Source organism: Hippocampus bargibanti, linkage group LG11, assembly GCF_051943395.1.
Source record: "Hippocampus bargibanti isolate YZ-2025 linkage group LG11, ASM5194339v1, whole genome shotgun sequence".
Classification (NCBI taxonomy): domain Eukaryota; kingdom Metazoa; phylum Chordata; class Actinopteri; order Syngnathiformes; family Syngnathidae; genus Hippocampus; species Hippocampus bargibanti.
Window position 1 is genome coordinate 23,574,434 of NC_142744.1, and position 16,482 is coordinate 23,590,915.

A 16,482-nucleotide genomic window follows, 5' to 3' on the forward strand; every position below is an offset into this window, starting at 1 on the left:
TATGAAGCCCGATTCTCAAATCCTGCCACATTCAGGACATGTGACGCCCGGACCAGGCTGCTGGGGCAGTACTTGAGCAGCACAAAGGGGTCTTTGCTGGAGCCGCACCATCATCCACTGGGTGCGTTTAACTTCCAGGTGTGCCACCCCTTCGTGCCATAAGGAATGCCAGAGTAGCCGATTAGCTGCCGCAGACTCCAGCTCTCTGGGCTTGATGTTGCACCTCTTGAGAGTCTCTTTCAGCTGGTCTTTGTATCGCAGCTTTGGACCGCCCGGCTTCCTATTTGCTGACAAGAGTTGTCCATAAAGCACCTGTCGAGGCAAATGGCAGCCAGGCATCCGGATGACATGTCTAACCCACCGGAGTTGCCTCTTTGCTAGTGCGGCCTCGATACTGATGGAGCCAGTGCGTTGAAGGATGTCAGTGTGTGGGACACGATCCTTCCGGGTGATGCCAAGGATGTGTTGGAGGCACCTGATGTGGAATGCATCAAGGGGCCTGGCCTGGATGTCATCATCAATTTGACAGGAGGGTGTTCGTATGCTGCCGAGGGAGCTGAATTGCTGGACGACCTTGAGGGGTGTGCCACTGAGGGTGAACACCGGGGATGGAGAACTCTCTTTTGCCATGACCACCGTTTAGATGACATTGAACACACAAGCCTTCCCAGCACTACAAGGTGACGATCCGTGGAAAGGACACACACATTCACACTCACACACGCACAGACACAAACACGCAAGCCTGGGTGATTTTTTTTCTAATCCAAGTTACCTTGATTTGAAGTAAGAAAAAAGAACACAAAAGCTCTTTGTTTATTTATTTATTCATAACTAAACTTGTATTTTTTATGATTAAGGAAAACAATTTGCTATTGCTAAAATGCCTAAAAAAAACAGATGTCAGGGAGACATTGCATATGACTTAAAGGGCTGAAAAGGTTTTGACAAAACAAGTGGTACAGGGCAACTGTGACAACACTTGGTCAAACAGGCACTGTTCATCACATTTGGCAGAGGATGAAAGGCAAACAGGGATTGAAGAACAACCGAGCACATGTTGAAAGCCGTCCATTTCATTCGGCACACCTCACACAATCCAGTAACTATTGGTCAGGACTTTCTGACTCTCTTTATATTGTGCACACATTTTGAACATTCCAGGCCTCCTCAAAGGATGAGTAAAAGCCGAAACGAGTGTCACTCATAACAAGATGTCAGTTTGACAATAATAATCGGGCGAAAAGTGGAGAGAAAACTTTTTGGTCAACAGAATTCAGAGAGCATTACCCAAACAGTTCTCGTTGAAACTGCAGCTCCAAGTTATACATATTGCAGAAAAGAGTTCTTGTACAATCTTCAGATTTAACACATTTTCTGTTTAACTGTAGACAGTCCATCACTGTGCCCGGATTTGGGAGGATAACTTAATTTCAACAAGAATCAAATGAAAATTCAACTTCAATCTTGAAACATAGTTCCTCCTTTTAGAGAAAATGAGGCCATATTTTCCAGGAAAAAAAATAAAAATATGACAGCAAAAAATGAAGTACTGTACATTTTTAATGCACTTGTGAAAATATGGCTTCTTCCTTTCTCAAAGTATGACTTTAATATGACAGTATGCTTTCCTTATCTTTGAAATTTTATTCTACTGAGATTTTAAAACAAATATCCAAATACATATATTTGTTCTCATAGAAAATCTATCCATCCTTCCATTCCAGAAAAACCGTTACTTTTACAACAGTACTATGTTCTCTTAAAAATAAAAATCATTGGAAAATGACAACTTTTGAAATTCACTTGCTAAATGGTGACTTTCTGTTCCTGCTCAACTTCAATCTCATCATATTGCAACTTATCTCATAGGAATGTAAATGTATTGACAGGAAAATAGGACTTTTGTTAAATGATAAAAATCTGAAATTGCCGTTTTAGCATTAAGAATCGAGCAGGAACGAAGCAAACTTAAACCGGACCACATCTGCCAATTATTGAAAATTGCCTTAATACTATGTATTTTCAATTTAGTGAGATATTTTACAAACAAATTCATGGTTATGCTATGGGCTCACCAGTTTCACCCACAGTGGCTAATCTGTACAAGCGATGGAGAAACAGGCTCTCACATCCTTCCCGGGGACAAAACCTAGACACTGGTTTAGATAAGTGGACGACACTTTTGTCATAATTAACAAACAATAAATTCATTCTTTCACAGATCACCTCAACTCGGTAGATATCAACATTAAATTTACTCGTGAGGACATTAAAGAGAACCAACTAGCCTTTTTGGATTGTAAAGTAATTAGCAAAGAGGAGAGAGCGCTAAAAACAGAAGTCTTTAGGAAGGCTACGCACACTGACCAATACTTATGTTCGATTCTAACCACCCTTTACAACACAAACTACCCACAAACTACTATCAGAACCCTCCAGCATAGGACTAAACTAATACCAACAAGCGTGTAAGGTAGAGAAAAGGAGTCTAAACATATCAGGAGAGCACTCACTAACTGTGGGTACCCTCAGTGGTCATTTAACAAATGTCAGAAAGAAGGAATAGGGAATAAAACCAAAAATTCTGAAGATACCAAAAGGAGAGGAGTAGCAGTACCTTACATTGCAGGAGGTTCTGAAAAACTACAGAGTCCTTTGGCAACAAAAAATTCCTACTTATTTCAAACCGATAAACACTTTAAGGCAAAAATTAGTACATCCAAAAGATAGGCTCCCAAATGAAAAACACAGTAATGTAGTTTATTCAATACATTGTAAGAATGAAAATTGTAAAGAGCAGTACATTGGGGAGACTAAACAAATTCTCAAAAAACTGCTACCCCCTTCACTCTTTGTCTTGCAGAAGAGAAAAAAAAGTACAAGCAAATGCCACAATTAACTTGAAAGAGGCACCTCGTTTGATCCACTCTGCTTAGCTAATCATATGGTGCCCTGCTCAGAAGACAGCATCAGCAGTTCTTGAAACCTGGTGTTTTCAAAACCACGGGCAAACCGGGCCCAGAACAAACTCATCACACCAATGCATGATCAAAGCGCCCTCTATCCAGACCCTCCTTGTGGTCGGTCCATGATGCCGCCGGCATGCTGCTGTAGGGATCCAGCAGGATCCGCACGCAGCGAACCAGCAAGAAGAGCAGCAGGAGCAGGAGCAGGCCCACGAAACACAAGGCCGCAGCCTGCTCAGGTTGTCCCTCTAGGGGCTCCACTACCGTGGGACTCCTGGCGAAGCTTGGCGGAGCCGAGGAAGACAGGTCATAATGCGCCGGCCAGTAGTCGGTGTAGCTCATTTTTGACAGGCAGTCCACTCAGAGTACAAACAATGCTTTGATTTGTGTTGAGAAATAGTGCTTGAAATTGCCAGCTTGTTTTAGCCAGAAGGCAAATGGTTTCCAGTCAGAAATGAGAAGGTTTCTTCAGCCGTCATCTGTTTCATCGATGGACCACTCCTGCACGACTGAGAGCTTACACATACGTTTTCCAGTCAGAAGGCTTTGGAGTGCAAGCTAATGAGCTACATGCTCTGCTCATCAGTAAGTCCAGAATTTACAGAACCTTACTTTTTCATACACTAGAAAGAATAATAATGATAACTTGGTATGGGAGCGCAACAGAAGTCAAAATATCACTGTACTCAGCTCTTTCCATGACTTGAATTGTTTCCTGGTGTTTTATCCAGGCGGCGTGTCTTCATTTGGAGAGTCTGCCCACCTGATTCTTGACAAAAAGCAAACGATGACACATTCATTAGATCTGCTTCACATGTCAATGGCTTTATTTTCATTCTTACTTAAAATAAGGAGTTTACAGTGTAGTCAAGACAGAAAATCAACTACAACATGAAGAAGTTGTCTCATAACATTGGCTAACATCCTTCTATTTTCAACACCACTTGTCCTGAACAAGGCCATGAGGAGTTGCTGGAGGACAAAAAAAGGACAACCGATGCCTTTGGACAAGTTGTGTCCATAATTTGTAAAATCGCTTCAAATGATTTCTACTGAGCGTATTTTACAACGATTCCACCGTATGTAGCTATATTTTACCTTTTAAAACTCAAGCTGAATATTCCGGAAGCCTTGTTTTTGAGTTGGTGACGAGTCCTGACATCACGTCACGGAAGGAACGCCCCTGACCAAGAAAAGGACACACAATGCATTTGGGGTGCTTTGTTTGCTCTGAAAACATCGTGTTGATGGCGAAATAAGAAGGAAAACACATAAATAACGCAATGGTGAATCCTTGTGTGTTGCACCGAACAACTATTTGATATTCGCTGACAAAAATTCCCAGCAGACAAATCAGACCATTTCTAACTGAGCATGAGCGTCATCTTGTGCATTTTCTGGGATGCTACTTTGCAGTCCAGATGCCTCAAAATGACACTGAAGGACTTCTTTAATCAATTGCAAACATTTACGCTTTCCTCTTCAGAACTATTTGAATCATATTCATAACTGGATGAGTAACAAGAAAGCATCTTCTCCGTATCTGAAGCCATTGTTTTGATTCTCGAGCAAGGCAAGACCTCTTGGCGTGACACCACGAACAAGGGGGCGGGACCTTCTGAAACTGGCCACTTCCAGTTTCAATTTGAAATAGTTTTTAGACACTTTAAGTCATTTTTATTGGTGTTTTGCACTTGACTAAAAATATCAGCCTGCGTGTTTTGGGTATTGTAGATGCTATAAAACATTTTTATGATGTCAGTTAGGAAACAAAAAAGTGGTGTCGGTTGTCCTTTAACTGCGGTTGAGACGAACATTCACACTGTCAATGAGTGGGAACCGATCCAACATGCACACGTTTGCCGTATGTACAACAACACAATCAGCGATCATTGGTCAAATGCAAATTTTAATCAGAGATGGTTGTTGGAAGTACCGAGGCATCTTGCTGTACTGTTTGAGGATGTGGTCAATGTTGTCCACTCAATTCCATCCATCAATTCATTTTCAGATTCGCTCATCCTCACAAGGGTCAGGGTGGAGCCTATCGCAGTTGTCTCCGGACAGAAGGCGGGGGACACCTTGAACCAGTTCCGAACCGATCGCAGAACATACAATACAATACATCTTGATTGATATAGCGCTTTAACAACAGCGAAAGCTGTAACAAAGCGTTTAACATACACAGAACATCAAGCATTTGCGGTCACACTCACACCAAACTATTTAGTGTGTTCCATTAACCTGCCATGTTTTTAGAATGTGGTGAGGTAGCTGCTGTACCTGGAGAAAACCCATGCAGGCCTAAGGAAAACATGAGGGCTCCACATAGGGAAGCCAGAGCTGGAATTGAACTTGCCTCTGCACTGTGAAATCGACTCCCGGGCCACAGAAAGCTCATTAATGCTTTGTCCCTGCAAAGTTAGGATTACAGACGCTTCCCAATTTACGAAACATTCGAGTCATGAATAATGGTACATACTAACATTTTTGTGGGTATGTTAGGACGTGCACACGCACGCACACAGACACGTTGGAGGTTTCAAGGGCTGGATGTTTACGCGACGGACACAGAGGCTCACCAATCAGCGCCCAGCCCCAACGAGTTCATTCCCCGTTCTGCCGAGCTCGCTTACGATTGGCTGCGTAGAGTAGGTGGACGGGGAGGAAATCCCTCTTCCCAGGTGATGTTCTGAGGAGGAGGCGCCTAGCTCGTTTACGATTGGCTGTGTAGAGCATGTGGGCGCGGAAGAAATCTCTCTTCCCAGTTGACGCTCCAGGACGCGATGCATAACAACAAGTAAAGCACAGTGCGCAGCCAATCTCAAGCGAGCTCGGCCGGAAAAAGGCGCACCATACAAAATCTAACTTACAGCATCTCTGTCCGAACATACCAGCAAAAATGTTCCTATGTACCGTTATTCGTAACTCGAATGTTCGTAAGTTGGGGAGTGTCTATCATGGCTTACTGAAGACCCAAGGATATATGTCGTCATACTACATTAGGTGTTTATTTTACAGCGTCTGTGTTTTATACTTCCCCGTTCAGTGTTTGACTTAAACATACATTGCAGACAAAATATAGCACTGAAGCAACTTCCCAACAAATTCACCTTACAAACGACCACTCTGAACGTATCGATGGCTCTACAATAAGAATGGGAAAAGGGAGAGATGGACTTTCTTTGAATGCAGCTTTTTTTTTCACAAACAGTACACGTGTATCGTTGCCAAGCACACAGACATAGGCTACCTGCAGTTGAAATTTGCATACTCGGCAAAGCAGCCAATCAGAAGCCTGCTCTTTGCTTCAGACTTTCCCGAGCGTTATAAGGTCGTGCGTTTGCATATGATTTTCCAAAGTAGATGCACAGAACCTCAGCCCCAGAAGAAAGATTCAAAAGAAGCTAACAAAATTGATGAGGCTACAAAACGTAAACGTACATTATCCCGTGACTGTAAAGTGTACTTGAGAGTTTTGAAAGGCACGTAGAAATTAAATGTATTATCAAAAGCATCGTGGAAAGAGGAGTTGCGTGGCTTGTAGCAGACAACGCAATGGGGCAAAATCTTCAGCAAGGAATATTTATCATAAATTAAGCAAGGGAGCATTTGTGGTAGGTACATCCTTAATTAAAAAAAAGTCCTTTATACTTTGCAACAATGGTTTTTTTTCCGCTTAGTTGTCTTATTGTGTTTCAAGTTGTGAAAAATGGGGCAGGCACTTTATGGCCGGGCAGCCAACTTTTCAGAGTTGTCGGCCATGGTGTCCGCAAACTTTTTGTCATGAGTTACAGACACTGTTTTTACTATAATTTGGACAAATTAGGCAGGCCGGACAAAAAAAAAAATTTATTCAAGTAAGTCGTTTTTGGTGTGTTGAAGTGTATCCACAGATTGTTCTCCACACAGTTTCTTGTACTTTTGTACCATGCTATTTTTGTTCAGTGTTTTTCCTTGTCTTGTACAATCACTTTTTGTTTTCTTCGCGCAATGTCTGTGTCTGTGTCTGTGTGTGTGCGTGTGTGTGCGTGTGCGTGTGCGTGTGCGTGTGTGTGTGTGTGCGTGTGTGTGTGTGTGTGTGTGTGTGTGTGTGCGTGTGCGTGTGTGCGCGCCTCGACTGGGATCACCACCTTATCGTGGTGAGGGACTTTGCACGTCTGCATGACGCCGAGAGCTATGTCGGCTGGAGTCTTGTACTCCAGGCAGGGTCACCCAAGCCGAACAGGTCGAAGGGTAGAGGTCAGACAAAGGGCGATCCCAAACCCACACTCAGGGGTAGGCATAGGCGGAGTCTAACAGATCGGACTACCGGCAGCCCCCTGCAACCGCACTCACCTCTTGAGTCCTCACTCATGCCACTGGAATACAGTGGGTGTGGCCAACTTTGTGGAGGAAGGAATTGTGCGCCCCATCCCTCACACTAAATCCATCAGTCGCACAGGCTTCAGCTTCCACTTCCACCATATAGGTCCACTGGCGATAGGATAAAGTGACGGAGGCAGGTCATGGATGTGACTGGGAGCTTATAGCCTGATTCAGACAAAGGGGCAGTACAGGATTGGTGGTCGTTGAAAAGAGGGGATTGAGCAACATTGTCCTTCAGCAGCATCTTGTGCGTCTGAGCAGCCCCATTCAGGGTTTGCCCTGCTCACCCCTTACAGGGTGACTTAATAGGTGACCTAAACATTACTTGCTCCCCCACACCTGGGTGGCCCACCGCAGCCACCAAGGCATCCCACCTCTGCGGTCGACGAAGAAATATAATTACACCCATGACTATGAACCTGGCTTCCTGGAATGTTCGCACCCTCCTCGATGTTAGAGACGGGATGGAGAGACCTCGAAGACAAACTGCCCTCATTGCACATGAGTTCAGGAGGTACAACATTGATATTGGGGCCCTCGGTGAGACTCGGCTCGGCTACATCGTCTTCTGGAGGGGTCTCCCAGAGAATGAGTGAAGACTCCATGGAGTTGGCTTTGCTGTGAGAAGCAGCTTACTCAGTAACAACTGTGAGTCCCCCCACTGCATCAGTGAATGCCTTATGACATATGGCCTTATGGCATATTCCCCTGGTGAAAGGTTGTTTCGCCACTTTAATCAGTGCTATGCTCCCACCTTTGATGCTGACGACAACATCAAAGATGCCTTCTATGAGTCCCTGGATGCAACTACAGGTAACATCCGATTTACGACCGGCACAAGTTACGACCACCCGTACTTACGACCGCTATATATTTTTTTTAATTCTACGGCTGCCACCGCGACAGGCAGCAACACTGTTAAACTCCGCAGCATGTTTATGTTGCATTTGGTCGAATAAAAGACTCGAGATGGTCCTTCTTGTTCAGGTCTGTCACGTTCCGAATGAGGCAGAGACCAGCCGACTCGTCGGAGCGAAATTGAATGTCTGGATCCCCAAGTAAGCGACAGAGACAGAGGTCTGTGGAGGATGATTTATTCAGAGACAACACAAAGCGTTGGTTCCAAAAAGAGGACCAGGGAAATGATCAAAAATAAAGAATACCAAAAACGACGAGTGGGGGCGTGGGCAGAAACCCGACAATGGTGAAAAGCGACTCGCACACGGTGGTGCAGAAATGAAACAATCCCGAAAGGATTACGGGATGTGTGTGTGTGTGGGGCGGGCTCAGACCGAGCACCGAAGATATCGAAAGTCCAGGGTAATACAAACTACCAATACAAGTTGACAGCGTCCCGTTTTCGTACTTGCTGTCCTGAAGAAATAAGTGGTGGAAGCGGGGAGGCATGGCCCCGCCCCCGGCTGTCAATCCGAACGTGACAATATCGAACAAGTAGGATGTTTATTTGCTGGAGCAGCATTGCACAAAATGACGATACAAAATAATTGTTTCTTAAGAAACGCATACGACAATTTTCTCCAGCATCTCACTCGCACAGCAATCAAGGGGCTGGGGGGGTGCCCACGACGCCTCGGCGTCGGTGGGTGTCGGTACTCGAGGCGGGTGGGATCGCCGCGACGCAAACACCGCAAGTGTTGGCGCCGCCGCCTCTTTGAGAAAGGTGACCTCTACTGGCTTCTCCGTTCGCAGGGAGAGCAATTTTTGGACAGCTCGCATGCGTGGGAAGCCATGTGTTTTTGGATCAGCAGAAAGCGTGTGCGCCGACACAGTAATAAAGATCGATAATGCAAACTATAAAATGATTGAAATGACACTAAAAGTTATAAGATGTATAAATGAACTGTCAACATTTTGGTATATAATAGTATTCAATGGAAAACGTTGCTTAAAACAACATGTTGACAGCGTATACTCTCCTGTCGTATAAACCTTGCATCAGCCATTTTGAATGATTTTTGATTTACGACCGTTTGACTTACAACCGGTCGGAACGAAACGATGTTACCTGTATATCTAAAACCCCTGCCTCTGATAAACTTGTTCTCATTGGTGACTTTAATGCCCGTGTAGGTACTGATGCCAGGCTCTGGAAACAAATAATCTGGTCACGGGACGGGAAAAATAAACAGCAATGGCCTCCGGCTCCTCACTCTGTGCTCTGAGCATCATCTGATTGTAACCAACACCATCTTTGAGCTGAAAAAGAAGTACATCACATCATGGATGCACCCCAGTTCCAAACATTGGCACTTACATCATCATAAGGCAACACGACCAAAATGACTTCTGCATTATGCAGGCCATGCGTGGGGCTGAATGCTGGACTGATCATCGAATGATCAAGCCCAGGCTCAAGCGGAGAATCTGACCTCCTCATAAGAAACAGCAACCCAGAAGGTGTCTCAAATCCAGGGCTCTGGACTCCCCAGAATGTATAGCCAGCTACCGCAGCAAGCTGGTAGAGGGACTTGCCACCCTGGACAAGGACACTCGTAACGGTGACCTTGATTTGGAGAGCAGGTGGGGAAAATTGAGGACAACAATTCCTCAAGCTGCCTCTGAGACCATCGGCTTTACTCAGGAACGACACCAAGAGTGGTTTGATACCAGCTCAGCTACCATACAAGAGCTTCTGGAGGACAAGCGCAAAGCCCATGCTGCACTTCTTTCCAACCCTCACTCTTCACTTCTCTCTCAGTATAAGGCCATTCTGAAACACAGAAATAGCTGAGAATTATGGAAAAGAAGCGGTGGCTCGGCAAGGCGCAAGAGATCCAGCGACACGCAGACAACAACAACAACACACACACCTTCTATGATGCTGTAAAATCCCTGTATGGTCCACAAAGACAACACCTTTTCCCTTTCAGATCTGCGGACGGTTCTGTCCTACTGAAGGAGAAACAGCTGATACTTGAGCGCTGGGCAGAGCACTTTGGCTCCTTGCTCAACCAAGTAAATCATTCAGACCCATCTGTCCTTGAAAACCTACCAGAGCTTCCATCAGTTCTCTCCCCTGATGCTCTCTGCAATCCGGAGCCCCTGGAATGAAAAGACAGCAACATTGTCACTATTTATAAAAGGAAGGGGGACAAGTCAGTCTGTGGCAACAGCCGTGGCATCTGCTCTCTGTTGCTGGCAAGATCTTTGTGAAAATAATGCTATTCCATCTTACATCCTACATTACTGAAGACATAATCCCAGAGACACAATGCAGTTTTAGAAAGGACCAAAGCACTCTGGACATGATCTCCACTGTGCGACAATTTCAGGAGAAATGCAGGGAACCAAGCAAGGACTTCTACATCACCTTCATTGACCTTACCAAGATCTTTGACACAGTTAACCATGACATTCTTTGGACCATACTGCAGAAAATGTGCGTCCCCTCCAAATTTCTCGGCATCCTCAAACAGTTCCTCAGCGGCATGCAGGCAACTGTACTTGTTGGCGGCCAGCAATCATCCCCGTTTCCTGCGGAAGTAGGGGTGAAGCAGGGTTGTGTACTGGCCCCTGTTATTTTAAATCTGCTCCAAGATGGCAGCTACACTTCTCTTCCATAAGTCTATCCGGGAAGTTGGTGGCGTCCAAATCCAATTCCGCCTGGATGGTAGCTTGTTTAACAATAGCCACCTACAGGCAAAAACTAAGACCCTGATCAGCAACATCCACAAGTTACAATTGTGCTCTGCTGTCCCACAGCCCGGCTGCCATGCAGCATGCCCGGGATACGAGCATTGATCACTCGGTCTCGTGATCAATGTCACCAAAACGGAGGTCATGGCAAAAGAAAGTTCTCCACCCCCTGTGTTCACCTCAGTGGTACACCAGCAATTCAGCTACCTCAGCAGCATTCTAACACACTCCTGTCAAATTGATGATGGCGTCCAGACTTACATCAATCAAGCCTGCAAAGCTTTTGGCAGATTGCATACTCGTGTGTTCTAAAACAGCCATGTAAGAATACCAACAAAAGTCGCAGTCTACCTGACAGTTTGTGTCCACACTGCTATCTGGCTCAGAAGCCTGGACCATCTATCGGCGCTATGTGAGATACCTTGATGCTTTCCACATCAGCTGCCTCCAACGCATACTTGGACCCACCTGGCAGGATCGTTTCCCACACGCCCCTGACATCCTTCAACGCACTGACTCCATCAGTATCAAGGCCACACTAGCAAAGAGGCAACTCCGGTGGGTTGGACATGTCATCCGGATTCCTGGCTGCCACTTGCCTCAAAAGGTTATTATATGTTATATGTTGTTTAGTTTTTTTGTTTTTGTTTCAAGATAGTGGCGCGAGAGTGACTGCTGTGATGTCATGACAGGCTAGAGATTTTAATCAGGGGTTTCAGGGGGAATTCACAGGCAAGAATAGAGTCCCTTCCAATTCTTAAATCATAACAAAGTCTCTTTTGAGGTGAAACTGAAGATGGGGTTATTTTCCATGTGTTTCTAGGCCTCACCCCTCTTGATGTCCTTCCTTGGTAGCCTAGCCACCATTAGCAAGGTTTCAAATCCGGTGCTCCGTGCTATGGTCCCAACTGGGGATGAGTTCCATGCAGCAATCCGTTTCTCGGTGTTCCTCCACAGAAGACAACAATGGAGCTTGTCTCTCCCCAGCCACCACTCAGAGGCTGGCTGGTCTCTAAAGCCTTGCATGGCAATCAAGCCGTGATCAGCCACAGGTGTGGGGTTTGGACTGCTGCCTTCCACCAGATGGGGCCAAAACTCTCGCTGGGTGGAGCCATTTTAAGGGAATATATTTCCCCTCTTGGACCCAGCCTCTCGTGACATCACACTGCCTTTCCAGCAGCCACTGTATTTTGCTTTTCTACTTCTTTCTTTCCTTTCATCTTCCTTTCCTAACTTTGTTGCTGTGAAGATGGCAAGACTAATAAAGGTAAATCAGAATCAGGCACTTTATGGACAACTCTTGACAGTGAATAGGAAGCCTGGTGGTCCAAAGCTGCAATACAAAGACCAGCTTAAACAAACTCTAAAGAGGTGCAAAATCAAGCCCAGTGATCTGGAGTCTGCTGCAGCTAACAGGCCACTCTGGCGTTCCTTATGCCACGAAGGGGTGACACACAAGATAAACACACCCAGTGGATAATGGTGTGGCGCCAGCAAAGACACCTTTGGGCTGTTCCAGTACCACCTGATCCGGGCCTCAGATGTCTTGAATGTGACAGGATTTGTGGCTCCAGAATCGGGCTTCATAGTCACCTACAGTAGCATTGTCGCAGCAACGATAACCACTGTACAATACCCCACATGAGAAGGAAGCTACATCATCTTCGACTTCAATGGACTGCCGAGGAAGTGTGTGTGCGTGTGTGTGTGTGTGTGTGCGCGCACGTGTGTATGTGCCCTCCTCAGTCAGGCTAGTAAAATGACAAATACACAGTAAATTGTTAAAAACGGATTTTTGTGGCTTGTCTAGATAATTGACCAAGCTTTTATTTTAATTGTGAACTCAACATATTTTATGCATATTTTTATCAAAATATGCAAATATTGAACTCACGTCGAGCATTACACTACCATTAAAAATGAGGACGAATAAAACATACCCCAAAATGTGTCGCAATTACAATAGACAGACAGATGTACAATCGCAGCATTGAAATAACAAACTAATAACAAATATTTCAAGTAATACAGCATTTGCAAAGTAGGAAGTACATCACTATTTACTTTGATACATAATATCCTGAGGAATTACTGTAATTTATCTGCAGCGGAATTTCCTGCTGTAAATGATGTTATTTAGTTTTTTATGTTCTTTTGACTTCAAGATGGCGCTGCGAGAGTGGCTGCCTTTCCAGCAGCTCCTGTATTTTGTTTTCCTACTTGCATTCCTTTCATCACTTTGCTGCTGTGAAATGCACACTTCTCCACTGCGAGACTAAAAAAGGCAAATCCAATCTAAAAAAAAGGTTTGCGTGGCAATGTTTAAATCTCTGAACAGTGAAGTCTGATTTTTAGGCTTATTATTAGAATGAAGAACTTACTTGTGTCATCGGGGAGGCTATTTGATGAAGTAAACCCTGGTGCTCAGAAGCCGGGTTGATTCCAGTTCCTTCCATTCCATCAAAGAATCTTGTCGGTTGTGTCGGGGGCTTTAAAGTCTCCTTGCTTTCAGGGATCCGCCCCATCTCCATCAGTGTCTTTCACATCTCTCCTCCTCCTCCTCGTTTTTGAATGTCTTGTATACTCATCTTTTCTTCTCAAAAGAGTCATAACTGAGAGCAGAGTGACGCTTTTGCATGATGTAAGATGACTTAAGTGGGTGAATTCTGAAGGCTCGACGCAGCTGCCACTCACATACAGTAGATCCATTTGGCTTTATTGGTGCTCAGCACTGTGTAATAAGAAAAAAAGAATTCAGCACATAAAACGCACAATATAGCTTTGGTGGGAGGGGGGGTGAACTTCACAGACACAGTATGTACGGTACAGTATAAAAAAAATATTTACCGCCTTCTTGATTTTTGTTTTCTTTGCATATTTATTTCAAGCACCTTTCAAGCTCTCAAGGACACTTTACAATCACAGATAAGCATAGATACTATAATAAATATCTGAATCTGATTCTGAAATAAAATACAATTATAAATAGAAACAAGAGAAAGAGCTACACAGAAAATGCCATTTTAATGGATAGCTTTTGAGATGGGATTTGAAGGTGGGAAGAGAATCGATGTTACGAATGTTGGGAGGAAGTGAGTTCCAGAGTTTGGGGGCAGAGCAGCTGAAAGCTCTGTCCCGCATTGTGCTGAGACGGGCAGGGGGTACACAGAGGTGGAGGGAGGAAGAGGATCTGAGGGAACAAGAGGGAATAGAAATTTGAAGGTCAGATAAGTATGGGGGAGCAAGGTTATAGATAGCTTGAAATGTATAAAGAATTTTAAAGTTGATTCTATATTCGACCAAGAGCCAGTGGAGCTCTTGGAAGACACACACACACACACACACACACACACACACACACACACACACACACACACACACACACACACACACGCACGCACGCACATACGCACACACACACACACACACACACACACACACACACACACACACACACACACACACACACACACACACACACACACACACACACGCACAAACACACACACACACACACACACACACACACACACACACACACACAATTATTTCAATTCGTCAAACAACTGAAGGAAATACAAAATGTAGTTTTCAAATGATAATTCAATTTTTTAAGGCACAACAAAAACGGAACCTTTATGTTTTTGAAGTAAGAACATCCCTCTATTGAATAATGGATTGTACCAACCAATGCAGCAGATCTTTCACATTGCCAGAGCATCTCAGTTCAGAATCAGAATCAGAAAACCTTTATTCGTCCCACAATGGAGAAATTTGCAGTCCACAGCAGCAATTGAAAAGGGATGGGGTGGGGTGGGGGTGAGAGGATAGAAAACAAGATATTCTAAGTTGTTCTTCAGTTGAATTCATATCCAGACCTCGACTCGGCCACTCCAAATACTTCATTTGTTTTTTAGCCATTCGGAGGTTGAATTGAAAGTGTGTTTGGGATCTTTGTCCTGCTGCATGATCCAAGAAGGCTCGAACGAAGGCAAGAACTGATTGTCGGACGTTCTCATTCAGGATTTACTGATATTCATTGTCCTGTCCATCACAGCAAATTGACCTGGTCCTGAGGTAGCAGAGCAGCCACATATCATCACACGGCCACCACCGTGCTTCACTCTTGGCATCATGCCCTTTTTAGCCAGGATGTAACGGGCTGAACATCTTCTAAAAGTTCAATTTTCGACTCATCACTCCACAGAATGTTTTTCCAAAACCTTCAGAGATCATCAAAATGTCTTTTGGCAAATGTGAGATTAGCCTTTGTCCAAAATTTAATGCAATACATACGTCTTGGTTTATGGAGCGCTTCAACACCAGCTGAAGAACAAAGTGCAAACATGCAAAAAAAGGAAAATGCTGCCCCCTTGTGGAAAACGAAAAAAAAACATTTCCAGAGTTCATTGCCAGAGGCCATTGCCAGCGCTTTATCGGCACCCAAATATGAAAAAATAAAACCCGAACAAATTCAGGTATGGCACTCTACGTCATATTTTCAATTTCCAAATACATTCGGGAATTGCAGTGAATGAGTTAAAGTCACAATTCTGAGAATAAAGTCAAAATTCTGACTTTAAAGTGAGAATTCTGAAAATAAAGTCAGAAATCTGAGATTAAAGTGAGTATCTTGCCAACATTTTTTGGTGGCCCAAATCTTCTTCTGTAAACCCCCGTCATGAAGAATAAACATGAAAATTGTGGTAGCTCGAAGAAGAAAAATTAAAAAATAGCATTCAGAAAAAAGACAAAAATCATCGAAGGGATAACAGAAAATGAAAACATTTGGCAACAATCTGGAGAGAAGAGGTTCAAAGTTCAGCCAGGGCCACATCTGAGGAGATCTAGGATGTAAACTTCAAGATTATGGTAGTAAACAGAGTCTTCAAACAATTGCCAAGAGGCTGTCAAATATGCTTTCACAGAGTGTCATGTACGAGCTCAAAAAGATCACCTAAAAATGCTCACAGTCAGAGAAAAGCTTTCTGTGGACCTGCTTTGAACAACTTGTTGGACTTCACTTTGATGATTTCATGCAGTTACTGCAAATTTCTTGTTTTATCATAATATGTTGGTTGATTTACATTTCAAAAACCAATAGCCATTTATCCATGAAAAGGTTTCTTCAGCCGTCATCTGTACTTCTTTGAAGGTGTCGGACGTTTCGCTTCTTATCCAAGATGCTTCTTCAGCGAACTAAAGTCTGGTAGTTTCGGCCCTATATATATATATCCCGACTGTCCAGACATGGGGGTGCCGGACTCTGCTATGATAGGTCCCTGCTCTCAGGTTGGGGGGAGCAGAGGACTACTCCCTGCGGCTCCACTGGTTGCTTCTATTTTCCTGACTAACGACAATAGCCATTTATTTATGAATATGGTTGTACTTTAGTTTACATATTTAAATGTTCAAACATGAAGATTTAAATTAGGCAAAATAACATGATCTTTCTTTCTTTCGTGATAATCATTTGTTTCAGATAGAC

The 16,482-nt window shown here is 44.1% G+C and overlaps 1 protein-coding gene across 3 annotated transcripts; it reads right to left on the minus strand.

Annotated features, from left to right (window-relative positions):
* Nucleotides 1-835: 835 nt before the first annotated feature.
* LOC148891972 (cortexin-1-like) lies at nt 836-13,514 on the minus strand. Of its 3 annotated transcripts, XM_089007912.1 has the most exons (4): nt 13,376-13,514; nt 10,351-10,400; nt 4,068-4,152; nt 836-3,738 (listed from the first exon to the last, which is right to left on the minus strand). In XM_089007912.1, the coding sequence occupies exon 4, from the start codon at nt 3,309-3,311 to the stop codon at nt 3,036-3,038; it is 276 nt and encodes a 91-aa protein (XP_088864038.1). In that variant the 5' UTR covers nt 3,312-3,738; nt 4,068-4,152; nt 10,351-10,400; nt 13,376-13,514; the 3' UTR covers nt 836-3,035. The 3 variants fall into 3 exon arrangements, with proteins under 3 accessions (XP_088864038.1, XP_088864037.1, XP_088864039.1); XM_089007911.1 differs by lacking the exon at nt 10,351-10,400 and having other exon boundaries at nt 13,376-13,496; XM_089007913.1 differs by lacking the exons at nt 4,068-4,152; nt 10,351-10,400 and having other exon boundaries at nt 13,376-13,429.
* Nucleotides 13,515-16,482: the final 2,968 nt, after the last annotated feature.